This window comes from Coenobita brevimanus, chromosome 110, assembly GCF_032717465.1.
Source record: "Coenobita brevimanus isolate Jiangsu-jjx chromosome 110, ASM3271746v2, whole genome shotgun sequence".
In the NCBI taxonomy this organism is placed as follows: Eukaryota; Metazoa; Arthropoda; class Malacostraca; order Decapoda; family Coenobitidae; genus Coenobita; species Coenobita brevimanus.
Window position 1 is genome coordinate 38,761,636 of NC_137063.1, and position 21,725 is coordinate 38,783,360.

At 42.0% G+C, this 21,725-nt stretch overlaps 1 protein-coding gene across 1 annotated transcript in view; it reads right to left on the minus strand.

Annotated features, from left to right (window-relative positions):
* The window catches only part of LOC145417325 (GTPase-activating Rap/Ran-GAP domain-like protein 3), a 750,816-nt gene that overhangs the window by 236,188 nt on the left and 492,903 nt on the right, over positions 1–21,725 (minus strand). The window contains exon 9 of the mRNA XM_080286003.1: positions 3,228–3,326. Within this exon, the coding sequence (XP_080142129.1) occupies positions 3,228–3,326 (99 nt within the window). The remainder of the gene's footprint in view (positions 1–3,227; positions 3,327–21,725) is intronic.

Here is a 21,725-nt window from a genome sequence, read left to right on the forward strand (position 1 = left end):
ACTATAATCAATAACTCTAAAGCATAATATCAACCCTTCACTACAATGATATCAATTCTATTTTTGCTTCTGCCAGACGATTAATCTCAGGGGTTAGAGCCTACATAAACCCATTCACTATGACAGGCCCTTCGTCAGCTAAATAAAATCGACTGGTGATAGCAAGAATAAGGCAGGACAAGTCGCCATCGAGCTGCAGGGGTACTGGCAGCTACAGGTGTTCCAGGATAATGTTTCATCACTATGCAAGGTGGTCCTTAAATAGCGCCCGACTAGAAACTCACATGATGGTAACTTTGGCGCTGGGAGGACAAGGCAGTCTGGAGGTGTGGGCGTGCGTGTGTGGCGGTGGGAGTAGGAAATAAACGATGCAGGGTAGACAGATAAAGCTGACTAAGGAGTCCCCGCAACACATGAAAAATCATTAGACTGACTGGAAGAGAAGCGTCATATATAGACCATCCTGCATAGCTTGTCTCCTGTCTGTGCAACTAACTTATCCAAAATACATTAAATATTCAATCAACTGCACAAAGAAAAGTCTACTTGTGTAAAAATGGAATAAGAGATGAAAAGACGACAAGAAGCAAAAAGACAGATAGTTAGATAAGGAGAAGCAGAGATAAACCAGTTGAAAAAGAGAACAGATAAATTAAATAGAGAGAGCCAGAGACATAGGCTAAAGACGGGTAAAATTACGATACTGATCACCATTAATACACAGACGTAGAAAAAAAGACGAAGACAGCACCATGGCTAGATAAGCAGATAAAGACAAACAGCCCGGTCCGGTAGGTATAAAAAACACAGACATAATGGACAGGAGGGAAAAAACGCACTGCAGACCATCTCAGTAACTCACGAGACGATTTGCGAGCGAAACGTTTGTAGGAGAGAGCGCGGGCATAAAAAGGTGGTAATCAATGGATAATTCAACACGGCAGAGGCACATTAACTGGACGGATTGCAGTGTGGCCGCGATGAATGGGTCTGCCAGGAGGAAAGAACCACTGAGGAAGACAGTATTTTGTATCCAGTTTCGGAAATTTGAGTGACTGAAGAGATGTATTGGTAATGAGTGGTTATAATACAGAATCAGGTGCGTGAAAATCCACACTGAAACTTAGCTATACAAACAGACCGACGCACATAGTATATATCCTTCCATACAATCACATACATAGAGAAATATCCAATCTCTCTCTCTCTCTCTCTCTCAGGCACACAAACAAAGGATCAAAGAACAGGTAAATACTAAGGCAAAATTACAGTGCGCCTATAGTCTATGTCGTACGTAACATCACTCTAATAAGAAATCCATCAACAAAAACGATGTAACACACACTGGTCAAAACACAAAATAAACGCAGCAGAATAAAAACCGAAAAAACGAGGGCAGGCAATAATTAAACTCGAAGATGAAAACACATAAAAAGCAACAACACATCTGTTCCCTCGAATACACAAGAAAAAAAAATCCAAAAACTTTAATGAAAACTAAATACACGTCCACCTTCCTTCCCCTACTTTTTCTCCCAGGATATTTTATTTCCACTTTTTTTTCCCTCTACCCAGGAAGGAAAACACAGGAGGGCGGGATTAAACCTTGCTCCGAGTCTCAGAGGCATGATATTTTCCTAAGGGGGAGAGGAGGGGGGAGAGAGCGAGAAAGAGGGGAGAGGGAGGTGGGGAAAGAGGAAGAGGGGTAGGAGGTAAAAGGATGGGGGGAGACATGAGGGGAGAGGGAAGAGGGAGAAAGAGGGGAGAGGGAGGTTGAGGAGGAGGAAGGCAGAGGGGTAGGGGGCAAAAGAAGGGGGGAGGGACATGAAGGCAAGAGCAAGGAGGAAGAGTAAAAGAGTATGAGGATCACAGGGAGAGGGGAAAGCGGGAGGGGAGGAGTGAGAGAGGGATTTGAAAAAAGGAGGATGCTTATAAGAGGGAGGGGAAAAAATGAAAGGCAGAAGAGGAAAAAGGAAGGATGGGAAATAGGAAGGGGAGGAGTGAGAGGGAATTTGGAAAAAAGGAAGATGAGTGTAAATGGAAGAGGAAACATGAATGGCAGAAGGGGCGGAAGGAAGGGTGATGGTAATGATAAAAGTGAGGGAAAGGAAGCCAAGAATGAGGGAGAAAGTTGAAGGGGAAATCATTGGGGTTGAGGGGTCAGAAGGAGGGGGAAGGAGGGGAGAGTTTTGAGGAGGGGGGTTTGGAGAGGTGTAGCAAATAGGAATGGGTAGGGGGGTTAAATAAAGAGAGGTCGTTTCCCATTATTTTACAAGCATGGCAGGTAATAGCAATGAGGGGAGGTGGAGGGGAAGGCTGAGATAAAAAGACGGAAGGAGGAAATGAGAACAGCGAGGAGATGAGGGTGGGGGAAGAGAAATGGAGAGGATATAGACAGAGAGATTGGGAAGGGGATTTGGGGGAAAGAGAGGAATAGAGGGAAAGGTGAAAAAAAAAAGACAGACAGGTAGGAAAGATATAAAAAAGTGGAGTGGGTCAGAGTTGGCAGATATGTGGAAAACGAAAGGAAAGTGGATGGTAAGTGGAAGGGAAGGGCAACTATCCTTACTTTATATATTAATCGTAGCATTTACACTCTTCTTCCTATCCTGAACTAATTCTACTTGATTCGTATTTACTAATCTCCCATTATCTGTATCCATCAACTCTCTCTCTCTCTCTCTCTCTCTCTCTCACATAAATACTTTGTTACAATTTTCCTTCACAACACCAACGCCAATATACCTCTTTGCGTTCGCTCATCAGTATTTCCGACTGATGATTGACGTACTATAATGGCCCGCACTTCCATCTTCATTTTACTGTTGTCCCTTTCAAACAATCTAATCAGTTAGGTATTTCTTTTTTACAGGAAATGTATGATGAAGATGGCAATACGGAACATGTGACGACCAATCACAACAACTGCAACATCGATATACGTAATTAAAACAAAGTAAATAAAAATATAAATAAATAAATGGAATACTTACACAAATTACTCACCTTTCATCACTTCACTCAGATGATACTTCGTTTTCTTCTTCCTATCCCCCGACAATTTTATCCAGTTTAGGGGAGACTTTTTCCTACTGGAGATGCTAGACAATTCCTTTAGAAACCCAGTGAATAACCTGAACTTAAATATTTGCAGGTAGGAAGGATACAAACACACGTCAGCAATAAATAAAAGAAAAACGTCAATAGCTCAGCCTCAATGTACTCACCCTTGACGTCCAGTCCTCCTCTAAACTTGTCCCAGTTCTTGAGTCTGACCCTCTGGCCCAGTAGTTGCAGGAACTGGTCAAAGTGGCGACTACCGGCCTCTGCGGGGGGAGAGAGGCTGGGTTAGTGGTGAGATTGAGAGGGGCATAACGGAGGGGAAGAGGAAACAAGTTAGTGAAGGACAGTGGAAGCAGGAAAGGGAGATAATGGAAGAGGAATGGGTAAAAGTGTGTGTGTGTGTGTGTGTGTGTGTGTGTGTGTGTGTGTGTGTGTGTGTGTGTGTGTGTGTGTGTGTGTGTGTGTGTGTGTGTGTGTGTGTGTGTGTGTGTGTGTGTGTGTGTGTGTGTGTGTGTGTGTGTGTGTGTGTGTGTGTGTGTGTGATGAGAGAGAAAAAATATGATGGAAGCAGGAAGAGAGAGTGAACAGGAAGAAGATGGAAGAGATGGAAGAATTAGGGGGGCGAAATGAAGAGGGAAGATGGAAGAGTGAAATGGGAGAGAGGACAGAGTGAGGAAAGGAAGAGTGAAGAGAGTGGGAGGCATATGCTGGGAGAGGGAGTGGGAATAGACCTGAGAATTCATATTGGGGAGGGGGGAGAGGGAGTGGGGAGAGGGGAGAGGGAGTGGGGAGATGGAGTAGGGAGCGGGGGAGGCGTGGTATTAGTTGAACAAGCATGACAAGGGAGGGTGAGGGAGGAGTAACGCTATTTGAGGAGGAAGTGCAGGGAGAGGAAGGGAAGGAGGGAGAGAAGGAGAGAACAATCTGAATCTGCTGTAAGACTGAGAGGAAAAAAATACTGTGGGAGGGAGAGGGAGAGGAAACAGTAGCAGAGAAAGAACATGGAAGTTGAAGCAAAGAAAGAGGGTGCGAGAAGTGAGAAAGAGGGAGGGAAAACTTGAAAACAGAGTGTAAAGAAGCATTTGGAGGGAAAGAGGGCGGAACAGTGTGAAAAGAAGAGGAATCAGAGGAGAAAGCAATGACAGGATGAGGAATGTGAGAAAGAAATGGGAGTGAAACGGGAAGAAAGTTGATGCAATGAAAGGGGGAGAGGGAAATAAAGCAAAGGAGGAGGAACACGGAAGTATGGAGGAAACAATGGCGAGAGAATATGATAGAGAGGAGGAGGAAGGAGCAATGGGGATATATACGAGAGAAATAATGACGTAATGGGTGGCAAAGGGAAAGAGGGGAAGAAAGAATGAGGAAACAACGAGAGAGGAATACTGAAAAGAGAATATGGAAGCAATAGGCAGGGAAGAGGCAAAATAAAGGATGAGGAGAGGGAGAGAAAGAAGAGCACAGGGAGGGGAAGAGGTGAAGTGAGGAAGTGGAAAGAAAGAACAGCAAGAGGAAGGGAAAATGTGAAGAAAGGAAGAGGGAAGAAAGATAAGAAAGGAAAAGAGGGAGGAGAGGAGGAAGGGAAAATGAGAGGGAAGCAGGATGTTCACAAGGAAGGGGAGAAAACACCACTGAGAAGGAGGGTGGAGGTGGAAACGAGTAAAGTTTGCCATAAGACGAGAAAAACGAGAAAGATACACTGGTGTGAGGAGGCGAGGACCTGAAAATAATTTACACGAGAAAAAAGAAAACTGTCAAAGTATTCGGTTATCTGTCAGTCCAGGAGATAATAACAATCTACTTGTCATGTTTCTTGGTGTTGCCTGTACGTCAAAATCGCTCTATTCACACACACACACACACACACACACACACACACACACACACACCATACTCCCCCACCCCCACACACTCGGATCCCCTCGTTTTAAAAGCACCTCACACCTTCCTCACATTACACTTAAAGCGAAAAGACTCTCTCCCTCCTTCTCCCTCTCTCTCCCCCTGCCCAAACAGTCACTTTAGAGCGGTGAGAGTGTAGTGGGCAATTAAGCGTGAGTGAAGGGGGCACTCCACAATAACAGAGTATTGGCTGGCGTGCACTGGCCTCGTTCATGCAGGGGGACACTACTAGGGGTACTGGGAGGAGAGAGGGAGACAGTAGGGTGGAAGAGAGAGAGAGAGAGAGATCAAGGAGAAACAGGGAGAGGGGAAAGAACTAGACGAGAGGTGACATACTGGGAGACAGATAAGGGTGGGAGAAGACTGGGAGGAAGAACGAATGAATGGGAAGAACTAGAGGAGAGATGAAAAGGGCACAGCAATGAGGAGGACTGGGACGGGAGAGCCTTAGACATTGGGAGAGAGGGATCTGGGAGGGAACGAACAGGAAAACACAAGGAATAACAGGTGTGAGTCACCACATGGAAGAGACAGCACAGAGGGAGAGATCAGAGGAAGACAACTAAGAAATAGAAGACAAGAGAGGGAGAGACTGCGAAGATGGAGTGAAACTGCAGTGAGGGTGAGACAGCAGAGAGGGGGAGAGACAGCTGTGAGGAAGAGACAACGGAGAGAGGAGAGAACTAGTTGAGTGGGAGGGTGACACCACGGAGAGAGGGAGAAGACAGTGACAGAGGAAGAACAAAAATGAGAGGCCTGAAGTGTGAGATATGGGAGTAGGAGGCAGCAGAAAGGGAGATCAAAGAGCGAGAACAGAGAGGGAGGGAGATATCTGAAATGGAGACAAGAAAGGGAAAGAGAAACCTGAAAATAAGGGACTTAGGGGAGACATGGAGATTTGTGATGAGGGAGGATATACATAATGGGTGACATGGGAATGAAGATGTGAGGAGGACATTGGGAAAGGGGGACTTGGATCTGAGAATCTCGTGTGTGTGTGTGTGTGTGTGTGTGTGTGTGTGTGTGTGTGTGTGTGGATAGGAAGACTGGGAGTGGGTGGGGGATTAGGAGAGTTGAAGGAATATTTCAGAACAGGGTAACTGGGAAGCAAGCAAGATCAGGGTAGACATGTGGAAAAGACAAAGTTGGATCTGGGAACAACGTTTAGTATATTTGGGTAATGAGAGGATATGGAAAGGAAGATCGAGTGAGGGGAAAGGGAAATGAGAGCAAAGGAAGGAATATTTCAGAAGGATAGGGGGCCGTTCGGGGTTAGATCAGGGATAAGACCAAAGGACAAGGGTGGATCAGGAAAAAGAGCCTGGGAAAATACACACCTGGTTAGAAAAAGCATCTTAAATACAAGACGCCTTTCCTAAGCTGAGTAAAATCGTCTGGCGGAAGGATGAGATAATGCGTTTCCGGATTAAAGGGGTAAAGTGGGGTTGGGTGGGACTACAGAGGAAGAATGAGGGAAGGGGAAGGAGGCCGATTATAGGCGAGAGATTATAAGTTCCCAGAATTTGTTTTTGGAGTTCTGAAAACGAGGGAATTAATGGAGGACTTAGACACCGCAGGGATCAATTAGATGACATAAAGTTGACATTTTAAAAGGTATGTGTAGGTTATATTGGTTATGTATGATGACTACTGTTATAAAAATTAGGCATACTTTGACAAACACACACACACAAACACACACACAGGGAGAGAGAGAGAGAGAGAGAGAGAGAGAGAGAGAGAGAGAGAGAGAGAGAGAGAGAGAGAGAGAGAGAGAGAGAGAGAATCAACGTTAAATGGGATATAAAAAAGTATAATAAATAAAAACAAACATAATGCCACAGCCAAGGTGGGGTAAATAGGGTGGCACACATAAGTCACGGTGCCACTTGGAAGCCAATTTGTCAGCCAGTATTCAATAGCCCAGTTTATGAGGCTTGGGAGGTGTGTGTGTGTGTGTGTGTGTGTGTGTGTGTGTGTGAGAGAGAGAGAGAGAGAGAGAGAGAGAGAGAGAGAGAGAGAGAGAGAGAGAGGAGGGGGGTGGGAAGAAATGGGAAGAGGGGAGAAGTGTGGGGAGAAAGGGAGGCAGAGTGAACTGAGATGCGAGTGGGAGAGAGGGCAGAAAGAGGGAGAAAGGGTGGGGAGATAGTGCAAGGGGAGGAGAGAGGGAAGAGAAAGTTGGGGATGGGAAGTGGGAGCAGAGAGTGCATGGGAGAGAGAATAGGGAGACAGGGAGAATAGAAAGGGAGAGAGTGCAAGCGAGGAGGGAGGAGCATGTTAAGGAAGGGAAGTAGGAGCAGAGAGGTACGGAAGACGAAGACGGAGAGAAGGAAGGAGAGACTGCGTGGAGAGCGAGAAAGGGAAGACAGAAACGAAGAGAGAAGAGAGAGAGGAGGCTGTGCGTGAGGGACGAGAGGGACAAGTGAGACAGAGGGAGAACAGAGTAGTGAGGGAAGAGATAAACAGAAGGGGAAAGGGGGAAAATTAACAATATAATACAGACGTTAGAAAGGGGAGAGATTAGGTGAACAAAGTTAAGGAAAAGCAGAAGAAATTAAGACGAAAGAGTTGGGAGGAGGCGAGAGGAGAGTGAGGAAAGAGGAGGGAAACAAAGTGAGAAATGATATGAATGAAAGTGAGAGAAAAACGTGAAGAAAGAAGTCGATATGGGATGATTTATATGAAAAAATAAAAAATAAAGAGAACGTATAAAGATAACACATTTGGGAGGTAAAAAAGCAGGAGGAATGCTGAGAAAACAAAATGTGAAAATGGAGACTGCAGCAGGCACACACACACACACACACACACACACACACACACACACACACACACACACACACACACACACACACACACACAGAGAAAGAGAGAGAGAAATGACTAAATAAAAGTCAACTCCGAAACACAGCCAACAGAATTCAAGATCAGAACCAGAGCAGAGTTACAAGGCATCTGAACCGAATTACTAGAAGGAACAAGGCAAACGTACAGTTACGAGAAGACAACAAGAATACGGAAGACAAAACAGGGAGATGGAGGAGAGAAGCAAGAGGAACAGGAATATCACGAAAGACATGGAAGAAAATTACATACGAAGAGCAAAGAAAAGGTGAGAGATACAAAGAACAAAGAAATGAGAAGAGAAAGGGGACAAGAAAAGTGAAATAGGAATAGTAGCAAGAGCATCCAGAAAGCATAATGTACAACAGAGGCAAAGTCAACAACATGGTGGGGGTATTACAAAAGGTGAAAAAAAAAAAAATGACCAGGAGACACAACAACACCAGAGAAGCCAAAGTGCAACTACAGACGATTAGAACCACCACCACAAAGACTGTGGAACGCCATGGTCAGGGCACAAAAGAGCAAAAAACAGCACACAAGTCACAAGTAACAGCAGTGACAGCCTACAGCAACTGCAAAGTTTAGAGAAGCACAGCACTAGCAGCCAAACAGTGGTATCAAAGTGAAACAGAACGATGAGCAAAGAAATACAAAAATATAAGGAAGGGAAGTAAGCAGCAGCACAGTATCCAGCAGTAGCAACAGAAAATAAAAGCAAAGGTGCAACAGAAAAGAGTAGATCAAAATTTACTAGCTTAAACAGCAACAAAGGACTAAAAACAAGAGAACAGCAGAAGACACAACTTGAGCACGAAAGAATGGAGCAAGATCCAAGGTCCTCCAAATAAAACAATAGCACAACCAAAAACAGGAGCAGAGGATACAAGATCAGCAGCAGAAACAGCACATCAGCAGCAGCAAAAAGTGCAGACACATCCTAAAGTACAGCAGCAGGAGGGAGGCCAAGATTCAACAGATCAAACAGCAAACGAGTTAAAAACAAGAGCACAGCAGACTAAGAACACTAGCAAACACAGCAGCAAGACCAGAGATAAGAACTGGAGTAGGAAGAGAGGGTAAGGAGGGGGGAGTGGGGGAAGGGAGGGGGGAGGGGGGAAAGGCAATGGGGAGGGGGGAGGGGGTGCAGCAAACGAGGCAGCCCTGGTACACCTCCCGGAATAATAATGACCTATAGCCCTTGTTGCAGTCCAGGTCCTTCCTCATCCAAGCCTCCAGGGTGCCATACTTCCAGCCGACCCCCTCCCTCCCAGTCCCCTGCCTCCCCCTATACCTCCACCTCCCACACCCTGATCCCCTCCCTCTCTCCTTCCAGCCAACCTCCCTTCCGTACCCTCCCCCTTATCTTCCTCCCTCCCCTCCACCTCCAACAGCCTGCATCCTTCCTCCCTCCCTCCCACCTTTCTCCCTCCTCTCTCCCTTACCCTTCCCCTCCCTCCTCTCTCCCTTACCCTTCCCCTCCCTCCCTTCCTCCCTCTTCCCTTCCCTTCCTCTTCGGCATGGAACTTTATAATACCCGTTTTTTCGTCGTTTTCATTTTTGTTTTTCAGAAAGGGGAGGGGTTGTGGAAAGTACATGGTTTTTGTGTATTATGGAAGGATGAAGAGTGTATAAAACCCATTTTTCCTTCACTTTCATTTCTGTTTCTTGAAAAGGGGGACGAGTTCTGAAGTGCATAGAGTTTTGGTTTAATGTGATGGGAGGTATGGGTGTTGGATCGAAGAGAAAGATGAGTGGAAGGGAGAAAAGATGGTGAGGGGGGGGGGAAGGGAGAGAAAACAAGCAATATGGGAAAAAGAAAATGGAAGAGAAAAGAAAAAAGAAAAAAAAAACAAAGAAGCAAGACACGTGAGAAACAAAGAAAACATGCAATAAATGGAAAAGAAAAGAGATGAGAAAAGAAGAAAAATGAAAAAAAAAGAAGCAGGAGACGTGAGAAAAAAAAGTAAGAGGAAAGCAAAACAAAAAATACAGAGGAGGTGTAAAAGGAGGAAGTGGGAGATGGGCTGGGAAAAAAAAAAAAAAGACGGGAGAAACAAAAGGGAGAGGAAAAGAATTTTTTAAAAAGTACAAAAGAGATGGAAGAGGAGGAAATGAAAGAAAGGTAATATGGATGAGAGTGATAACAGAAAACAATTAAGAAAAGCAGCCAAAGAAAAGGAACTGAACGTAAAATAAGAAACAAGAAACGAATACAAATATACGAGAACAGAGACGATGGAGGAGTGAAGAAAGGAGGGAAGAGAGGAACAGAGAGACGAAAGGGGAAGATATATTTCCAAAGGGGGCACTAAAGACGTTTGGCAAAGTAATATGTCTTCATTAATCTGGCATTATTTCAGGGGAAAGAAAATTCAGCTGAGCATACATTAAGGTTTAAAAGTTCAGGTGATTCATAATACAGCTTTACCCTCTCTGCATTCCACGTATACAAAATGTGTAGCAAATATATGAAAATGAGCCCAATGTGTTGCAAACATATGTATATGAAAATGACCCAAATGTGTGGCAAATATACGAAAATGAGCCTACCGAACAGGAAGGAATGTAACATGCACAAAGCTACACTAAATGGATTGTTCTAACTGGTGAAATTAATTATTATATATTTTATGTTAAAAACACACATGGCTGACCTTACATCATGCGCTTACAACACTGAAACAAAACATTAAAGGAATATGGTACCTAGCGGGATGGTTTCGCAGTATAATTTATATTATTTATTGTCTGCAATATATATATATATATATATATATATATATATATATATATATATATATATATATATATATATATATTTGAGAGAGAGAGAGAGAGAAAGGGGGGGAGGGGGCTAATGTATGAGTTTTCAAGGGTAAAAACTTTTGCCCAAATTGACCAGTCCTAACTAGGGTATATTTCTTGCGGGTGCACTAGGGGGTGGAGAAGGACCACCGGTACAGGTAAGGATTCCCTCTAATTAGCCAAGGATCAAGGTGGGTTCGTAACTCCTTGCAACTGCCCACCGCCTACCAGCAGGCCAACCATACACATCCATTCACACCTATCCACTTGTTTCCACTGAACAGCACCAATTTCACCCACCCACAACCATCTATATATCACTCTTTATATTCTTCATTAGCTTTGTGACAGATCCATATACATACGCTCAATTTCCCCAATTAATAAATATCTTTCCTGACTTTTGTTTATGAGCACCCCCTAAAAAAAATAATCCAATTAATTATACACACACACACACACACACACACACACACACACACACACACACACACACACACACACACACACACACACACACACACATCAATCCAATAAGTCAAAGACCCACTGTCACCAATCTTTCAAATACCCATGGAACCATACTCACCATACTCACTCATTCCTTCACCCCCATCAATTCTCCCAGCACCGGTATTCAACCACTGTACTTCACTTTTATCCTCACATTTACCAAAACCTTATATATACACAGCCAGACACTTTCCCATCCCTCCACTAGGTGCTTAATTTCAATGTGTAGTCCAGCAACTTACATACGTCTTACATACACCTTCTTTAATGTATAATTACTCTTATATACGTTCACCTATGATACTGTCTCGCAATGATGATACTGAGTTACACCCTACACCCAAAAGCGATTTGTTCACATCTATTTATATGTACGGTTTTAGACACGTATCAATCCAATTTCACTTACATCCTCTTCCACCAACTAACATCAGCTGTCATAATTATCCAGTCCTGTAAGCACCTGATTAACTTTTACCTACTAGGCTATCTACTGTATATCAAACTTATAATTCGCTCGCTTAACCATCTACATCACTAACTACCCACCTAACTCACATCCACATGAGCTTACAGACACCTACCAAAACACCAATATCACTTACACAATGTCTCTCGTTCTCTCCTATTCACCATCCATCAGAATCCTGCACCTATTTACTATCCTTACATCCGCTCACATCACCACCTACCCACATGCCTCAGCTACAACTCCAACCTTATGTAAAGACTATTATCTGTATCTTAGGCTCATAGAATAGATACCATAGTCACGGCTTACATAGCAATAACCTGTCTTGAAAGGATGTATTGGTCTAATGGCGTTTTCTTCCTCTGTACTCCTCTAAAGACAATCTCATTCTTAGACAATCCCACCTACACAATCTAAACCACTTCCAGCTATACCTATAAAATCCCACTCAATAACACCTACAATATCTCACCCACTCCCACCCATACACCACCACCTACTCCCACTCACAGGGTCCCACCTATCCCCACTCACCCACGCAGTCCCTACCTCATAATCGTACCACCGTGATACCAACAAATCCCACCCACAGAATCCCACCCACACGAGTCCATCCAAACTACCGAACCCCGACAAGTCCTCCTCCAGGGCCCCCTCCCCCTCCTCCTCCGAAGCCACCCTCTCGCCCCACCTTGTTACAACTTCCTCGAGGATAACACAAACTCGTATTTCAAGGGATTCCGCGGACAAGACTAATTTTCCCGGACCCCCTCGTGAAGACTGGCCGGCCGTGGGTTCATTTCACCAAGTGCGGCACGACCCATGAATCTTGGGGGACAAAAAGAAGAAAAGTGAAAAAAAAAAGAAGAAAAAAAAAAAAAGAAACAGGCTCATGAATCTTAGATGACAAAAAGTACTCTTCATGGAAAATGTGAAAAAAAAAAAAAGGTAGAAAAAGAAGTGAAATAAAAAGGCCAATGAACCTAAGGAGACAAAAGCATTCTTGATGGAAGAGGTGGAAAAAAACAGGGGGTGGGGGGCGAATTTTAGCACAAAAACGGACACACACAAAAAAAAGCCCATCAATCTTAGGAGACAAAGAGTACTCTTGACAGAAAAACATAACGAAACAGGAAAATAATCTTACGCACACAAAAAGATAAGAAGTATAGACCCATGAACCTTACGAGACCAAAGTAATCTTGACTGAAAATGAAAAAAATAATAATTTTCGGAACAAAAATGGCTAAATTAAAAGACTGATTAACCTTAGAACACGAAAAATTCTCTTAACAGAAAAATATAAAGAAAAATATCAGCCACAAAAAGCAAATAAAAAAATAAATAAATAAAAAGGTCCAAGAATTTTCACACACAAGAAAATTATTAATATAAAAATAAACCAAGAACAGAAAGTCTTTGGAACGAAAATGTTAAATAAAAAAAATGCCCATGAATCTTGGGAGACAAAAACTATCCTAGATGGAAAAAAGGGAAAATAAACCGTGACGAGAAAGTTACTCTTGGAATTATGAAGGATATCTTGAGCTTGATGTAAGAGACGTTTTTTCATTAGCGTTCGGAAGTTTCTGTGTGTGTGTGTGTGTGTGTGTGTGTGTGTGTGTGTGTGTGTGTGTGTGTGTGTGTGTTAAAGTCTAAATGGAAGGTCTTCAACGAATAAAAATACCTGGCGATAAAAAAAAAAAAAAGTCTTTAAATACTGGTAATGAAAAACGAATACCTCTTAAAAGGAGCTTCAAGTTTCCTCAACAGACGAAAGTTGTAACAAATCCTCTCAATAACACTACATGCTTTAAATAATTTGGTACCTTAATTACCCTCAATATAAGACAGACAATCATTCTTATTCACACAATCTGAGTCTTATTTCTACATGTATGACCAAGAATAGAAGCTGAAACTGACTGTAAATGATGTATACTCTCTCTCTCTCTCTCTCTGTCTTTTTTTTTTCTTTTTCTGAGACACTGAAATTAACCCAAGGAGGCGAGTCAAAACCTTGTCACCCCACGACACATAAATTTCCCACCATCTCCCGAAACCCTCTCAGTCTCCGTCTCCCAACCCACTTAACTATCCCCCCCCCCCAACTCTCCTCCACTCAACCCAGTGTCACATAACTAGACCCTCTCCCCCATCCCCAGCCTCTTCCCTGCCACCTGTGCTATTTATCTGAACACAAGCAACATCTCTTACTATTTACCGAAGTCCCAGCGCCCCTTTCCTTCCTCCCAAATCATTTAACCCCCTCCCCTCCAACCCCATGTCACATAACTATACCCTCTCCCCCTGCCTTCCCCAACCCTTCCCCAGCCTCCTCCCCACTGCTCGTGCTAACTACGGGCGGACAAGCGACAACTCTTAATATTTACCGAGGTCGTAACTTGCGCAGGGCGTGATTACGGCCGGACACAGAGGCTTGCATATTTCAGGGGGTCTTATGTGGTCAAGTGGAGCGAGACTTAAAGTGACTGTTACCTTAGTGGTTTACAGGCAAGTATGGTGCATCGTGGTGCTATCTACTGCAGATTCGATTGGGCCGGGATTACTATGAGGAGTATTACCACTATCATCGCCGTCACTCGCTTTGGATGGCAGTAATGTGAGAAGCATAATCATTACTATTACGATCACCACAGCCACAATCACCACGATCACCATCATCATCATTTCATATTCAGAGGCACGAACCACAAACAAAGAAAAAGAATTAAAAGAAAGAACCACCAAAATGCATGCCCAGTAAAACAGACCACATAACCATTCACACAAAATCAGAGCCTTCGAAATCTTGGCTTCACCTTACGTTAAAACCATACGCACATTTATTTTAACCAATTACTATTAGAAGTACACTAACAAATTATTATGCACCCTGTGGAGTGATACATTATGGAACATGAACCAAGAATCCAAATTTCCAACACTTCAAAATGAACATGGTTTCACGTCTACAAATCATTTCAAAACTCACCGCGCCCAGGGATGCAGGATAATTTTTTAGCTGGTGTACTTCAGATACACTTGTGGGTTAGAGCCAGGCCGTTGACGATCCAGTTATAAAAGAATGCAGCTCTTGATTTTTTTTTTTTTAGCTTCTTGATCTTCTGTACCTCGCTTTCTCGCATACAAATTTACCATATTCATCCACCTTATCTGGCTGCCATGTCTCCCTCTTTCAAACTTTTTCATCTACAGTATATAATTTTCACCATTCCACTTACACTCGTTTTCTCTTTAAGTACGTAACATTCAAGCACATTCTTGTACTTTTTTAATTCTTTACTCACTATCCATCACGAATCTTTGTTTCTATATAATCTACACATATTCCATAAGTCTCATTTCCACTGCCTCTACTCCTGGCTTCTCACATCTGGCCATATCAAAGCCTCACCGACAAATTACTGTGGACACTAGACTCCTCTACAGTATGTAGTCCCCTGCCAGTCTCCATATTCAGTTTTTCGTTTCTTATTAAAGCCTTGATAATACTGGTCATCTTTCTTACTAAAGCCACTCTACACCTGCTTTACACATTTACCTAACATTTCTAATACTACACCGAGGTAAATTAACTTCCACCAATTTAGTCTAATATTATACACACAAATGGGCATATGGTTTTTGATGAACGTGCCTGATATTAGCGTGGTAAATTAAAGTGGAGGAGGGATTTCTTTTATAAGTAATTTTCATAAAGCTTAAGTAACAAATACGCTAGGTAAGAAGCAATTCACTTCTCAATAACCGACACAGAATGAAAGACCAAAGGACAGATCTCATGATAATGTACAAAAAGTGCCACTGTATCAAAACGTCACATTTTTTTTTCTTTTCTTTTCTTTTTTTTTTTACTCATCCTCCACACAAAAAGTATAAATCATATTAAAAGATTTAAGACCATAAGCAAATGAACACATACCCTGAATATACCACAAAATACCAAAAACTTTATGACAGACCGGCACAAGAAAAACATGAAACTCTTAATAGAAACAAAAAAGATGACACAGCTTCGACAAATTCTACGGCCACACAAAATTAATGTACTCTTTAATACGAGCAATAATAACTAATAGAAAATAACAATAATACTAACAACTGCAACACCACATCATCTATTACATTTAACATTATCAATAAGAACTATAACAAAAGCTAATAATAATAGTAATCAACTCAATTAATTTATAAATTCCAAGGCGCCCTCTTGATAAAATCTATATTCCTCCCGCTGACACCCACACGCGGCGAGAGATTTGACTCGCAAAATCTTATACTCAGTTTTTCGTCTTTAATTAAAATTCGAGAGAAACAGAAGGGCGTTAATCCGATTATTAATTCTTTTGGCTGGGGAGGGGAAAAGTTTTGATGGTGGCGGTGGTGAGGAGAGGGAGAGCGAGGTGTGTGTGGTGAGAAGGTGGGAGGTCGGGTGGTGGTGGTGAAGGGAGATGAGTATGTGAAGGGGACGGGGAAAGGGAGGGGAAGAAGGAGGGGTGAGTGGTAAGTGTGTGGTTTGCTGGTGAAGAGAGGAGAGATTGTGGTAGGAAGGAGGGGATGGAATGGTGAGGAGAATGGGAAAAAGAGAGACGGGGTGGAGTGGTGAGATGGTGTGGGTGATGGCCAAGTGAATGGAATACTGTATATGAAAGGAAACAGGGTATGGAATGGTAGTGAACAGGAAGGGAGAAGGGAAGATGACAGTATATGATGGAAGGAGGGGATGAAATGGTGGTCATTAGAAGAGGGTGGTGGTGAATTGGTGGAAAGAAAGTCTGTCATGAGCTGAATTAAATCGTCCTGAGATGGCAAGGAAAAACCAAAAACACATCCCCGGGTTCGATTTAAATGAAAAAGATGGTTGTAACAGCTTCCTGGGTTGTGATAATCAGTCGACGCATAAATAAGGCTTGGTAGTGATGACAATGGTTGCCATGGAAACATTTAAACAGTATACATAGAAAGTATATATGACGCAACAACATGGGATAAAGCAGCCAATTAATAAATAATAAATAAAATAATAATCTACTGTTATACGCTACATTACCATTACTCTGACGTCAAAATATAATCACTGTTAATACACTACCATAAATATAATCAGGGCTACTCTTTTTGGATTGGGATTAAATGCAGCGCCTCTAATGGAGATAAAAAGACTCGGTGCTATTCTGACACGTGCCCAGAACCTGCAGTACAAATAATAGATTCACACATTATCTACGTCTAGCTATTCATTATTATTATTCTTTGGTGCTATACGTAATCTGCCTATCTAATCACTACCGTAAACTATTTGTAACAAGAGAAATATTTATGTTAGCCTATTTTGTACGACGATGTTATTATCTTGTTACAACCAAACGATTTTTACTTTAATTAGGAAACATTTCTTGTACTAATGGGACTTTAAAAAAAAAATCATGACATTTTTCATTTTTGCTATCTCCAGACGATTTTACTCAGCTCAGGAGAGGTTTTTTGGAACTGGAGGGGATTTCTATAATCTGACTATACCCTTTCAGTACGACAGCTTTTAAGGTGAATAAAACCGTATTGTGGCGGCAAAAATAAACGAGAAAGGACGTCGCCGGACTCATGGGTTAAATAGACACTACGGTACTCACACAGTCTACCTACCTGTCCACAGTCTACCGACCTATCCACAATCTACCTACCTATCCACAATCTACCTATCTATCCATAATCTACCTATCTATCCACTTTCTACCTACCTATCCACAATCTACCTACCTATCCATAAACTACCTACCTATCCAATCTTTATAACTAGACCTATATATAACTCCTTCTGTACTATGTTGTTTTGTGTATTCTATCCTTATCACATACGTATTAATCAACATCAATTAATCAATGCGTCTGTCTTCACACAAATATTTTCCGTCTTACTCTCCAATGCACAAGTTAACAGCAAATTCTCAATAAACTCTGGAACACTCTACCTCAGTTCGTCTCTTTCGCCTACGTGCCCTCCAATCTTTCGAATATAATCTAAGAATTCTGACATGACCGGATCGTACTACTGACTACCTTCTGTTGGCGATATGAGTTTTGAAGGCGACTGGATCCTCCTTACTACAAAAAGATGCCATCTGAACTGTCCAGTCATTTCTTCTGTGTCCATTCCAGTCGGTATAGCTGTCTCCCTCTCTCTCAGTCTATCTACCCGAGCCAGTCCTTCTGTCTATTCATATACATAAACAAGGAAGTGTGGTGAAAATGGTACACTTCCATAACCATCCCTCTCTCTCTCTCTCTCTCTCTCTCTCTTAATCTCTCTCTCCAGCAAGTCTACCAAATCCAGTCCGTCTATCTATCCATACACCAGAACCAAACGAGGAGCAGTTTGTGTGTCCTCTCTTTCAACAGATCTATCTACCAAACCCCGTCCTTCCATCTATCCATACGGCAGCATCAAACACGGTGCAGAGAGTGGCGGTGTTGCTGTTTATCATTTGCCGGGTGTGCGTGTGTGTGAGGGGTGTCCATCACGGGGCAAAAGATATGTGGTAAAAGTTTAGAGAGAGAGAGAGCTGCCTGAGTCTGTTTCGCTTCGGCTCACAGCTAACCTTTCACTCTCTCACATAAGAATCATCACCTTTTTCACACCACGCTGATGGACGCTGCCTGAAAGAGTGAGAAATAATAATGATGCCTGGAACAGATCTGATTCGTTCCTCCATTACGATACCGAGACGCGAAAAAATGGAGGTGAATGCGTTAATGGGTGTTCATTACGCCTGTACACGTGCATATCCAACAGTACTAAAAGAGTGAGAAATGATAACCAGGACACATATCTGATCTGTTCCTTCATCACACCACAGGCATGGAAATAAGAGTGAATGTGGTAATGGAAGTTCATTATGTCTGTTTGTGTGTCCATCCATCGCCTATATTCTAGGTGGCATATTCGTAGCAACCCATCCTCACCGATTAATTCTGCACCACTTTAATCCTATTCTACGCAACTTGCAAACTGTCGATACTGTAAATATACAAATAACATAAAAGAGAACTACAAGGTGCAATATGTATAATAAACCACTAAGAAAGAGGTATTACGAAGTCTCCACAGCCACTTACAAAACGACCAAAACACTATTAGCATTGGTTGATGGTTCCGTAGGCTGAGAGGGGTAAGTGCTTCATTAACGCACTTCCTCCATCAACTTACGCACGGATATGTAAATTGTTTTGTAGAATGGAAAAGCATTTATATTTGGATGGACTGCACTCTTAAAATGCTGAAAAAACTGAAAAACACGCCACACAAATGCTTTTACTGGCATTTAGCGCGCGCGCGCACACACACACACGCGCACACGCGCACACACACACACACACACACACACACACACACACACACAACCACTTACTCCATTAAAGGTTTTACTTGAATCCTATGAAATATGAAAAGCTCTCTCTACAGCTCCCACCTAAGTATTACCAGAATGGAAATACAGGCACTACAATTAATCCACTTACTTAATCAACACCAATGATAAAATGGCAAAAAATATGAAAAACACGAGATTATCCCCCCTCGAGAGGATAGGCGAAAGGCAGTTAGAGACAACGTATACTTTTATTCAGTGTTGAAAGGCGCAACTGTATTATATACTGTCTCAGACATTGAAAGACAAGGACATTATGTTTTCTCTTTTGTATGTCTCTTTGTTCACTGGAAAAACGAATGGGAGTTTTATGTTGAAGGCTCCGAACAAAGTCCAACTGCATGGTCGTATTTTCAGTAAATAACAGAGTATGAAGTGTTTTAAGTCGGCCGATGAAATAATCACTCCTTTACAAACAGCTGAAAGATATATTACGTGCTTAAATTGGCACCACTTATCATCCGCAAACTATACAGAGGAACGATCCCCAATCAGTCGTCTCGAAAACAAGATACAAAGATAAATTAACTTTTTGACTCTTAAAATTTGTTTCAGCTAACTAAAATGCATTGTGTGTTAGTCTGAATATACTGGTTCAACGCGTCTGGTGTGGTGAAAGGCTAAGCGGAGGTAGCTTTTAAACCCTTGAATGTTAAAGTTCAATTCAATAAAATGTCTTGTGCAACTCTGAATATGATAACCAAGTTCGTCAACAGCCGCGAGTGGGTTTTATGAAGCCTAAGAGATAACGACCATGGCTCATTCCTTACCTGACAAAGAGTTAATCACACTTCCTAAATTACTGTCATTCATATACTTTGCAATTAATTTCTCAGGCCACATAAACATAAAATCTTAATAATTTTCTCCGTTCTGACTTATCAAATGTCTTCTCTAGAACGAAACACGCACATAAAAGCTTCATTTACTTTCGGTTACTCCTCATTAATATTTTATGGTTAGTTCTTTTCATTTACCTTCCTAATTTATCCCAGTCTATTCTGGATATTATCCTCATTACCTGGTCCATACGTCGCATTAAAGAAAAAGGAAAAAAGATCCTCACACATCAAATGATTAGTCTGGAAAACAGTGGTTCTTTCTGGAGTGACAGGGAATGGTTTTAGTCGTGGAAGGTAAATGGAGGTGCAGAGAATGGCAGACTTAATGCCGTGCGGTTCCAAATGCATTACACTGTACCATATTTTGATCTGACCAATACCCCCTTTTTTCCCCTACCGTGTGTATGTTTCGATACGTGAGCGTGCAAAAGGCTTCTGTTTTTTGGCATTAATATTCCCTACTGATACATAAAGTTGGAGATTCTTAAAATGCATGAAAAAGAGCAAAGAATTAAGTACGATCAATTTGAGTGTATGTGCCGCCCAATATTGCTTCACAAATTAAAATATATACAAAACATTATGTACCATTTGGGAGAGCTAAAGCAGAAAACGAAAATCCACAGGTGTGAGGAACAAACATTTGGCTTAAATAAGAGACAAATTCCACATACATAAAAACACTTGTAAGATAAGCATAACAATCTGTCCAAACGAAAAGCCGGTAAGTGTAGTAGTCTGAAAAGCGTTTAAAAAGTCTATAAAACGATTCATATCATCGTAGAAAAGCAAACATAATAACAAAAAACAGACAAAAGATTAGCTCAGATTGTGTTCACGTGTAGAGGAAAAGAAAGGCAATCTCTCAGAAGCGCGATAAAATAAGGAAAAGTATGATCACTGGAAAACCTGGCATAAATCGTTACGGAACCACTTCACGCCATTTTTACGACTTTCCAATTTCCTGTCTCGCCCTTCCGAATCGTTTTCTCACTCCGATCTTTCACCCCACACTCGTTCACAGCTTCCTCTTATTCCCCCCTCTCTATTCTCCCTCCCAGACACCACCTCTCACATCCACCCCCTTTCTTTCATCATTATCTTTGGATTTTCTTCGCATGCACTATTTATCACGTAAGACTTTTCACGTTCTTATTACTAACTATAACATTCATAATCACATCGTATTTTCTCAATCTCCATTTTCCCTTGCAGGTTCCCTCTCTCATTCCGATCCTCATTCTTACATATGTATTTTCCTCTTGCAGTGCTTATTGTCCGATGATGGTCCAATATTTGTCACTGCTTTGTTCCTAATGATTAGCTTTTGCCATATTTTCTTCATTTAATATTTTTAGTACTGCAGCGTCGATTTGATTCACAATTCTATCCCCATCAGTTTCTCAAGAGTTACCTAACTTCGCCCAGCCGATTTTTTCAGCCTTATCTTTACGCTTTCCATGCATTTTTTATTATACATATGACTTTCTCTTTTCCATCTACTTTTTGCTTTATCGTCGCTAAAGTTACTTAAATTTCTCCTCCTGTCTCTTCCTTATCGTTTTCTGCGTCATCCCTATTACTCTTCCCTTTTTCCTTTTCTCTCCACATTTCGCCTCCGACTCTTTCCTTTCTCTTTCACATTCTTTTTCTTTATAACGTTTCTTCCTCCTCCTCGTTCGTTTTTCGTTATCTTCTCTTCCTTTTCCTACCTTTCCATTTTCCCTCACATTTGCTTCCTCCTGTTCCTCCATTTCTCTCTCTGGCTCCATAACTCTCCTGCGGGTCTCTTCTCTCTACAATTCGCAATGTATCGTCCTCTCACTCTTCTCC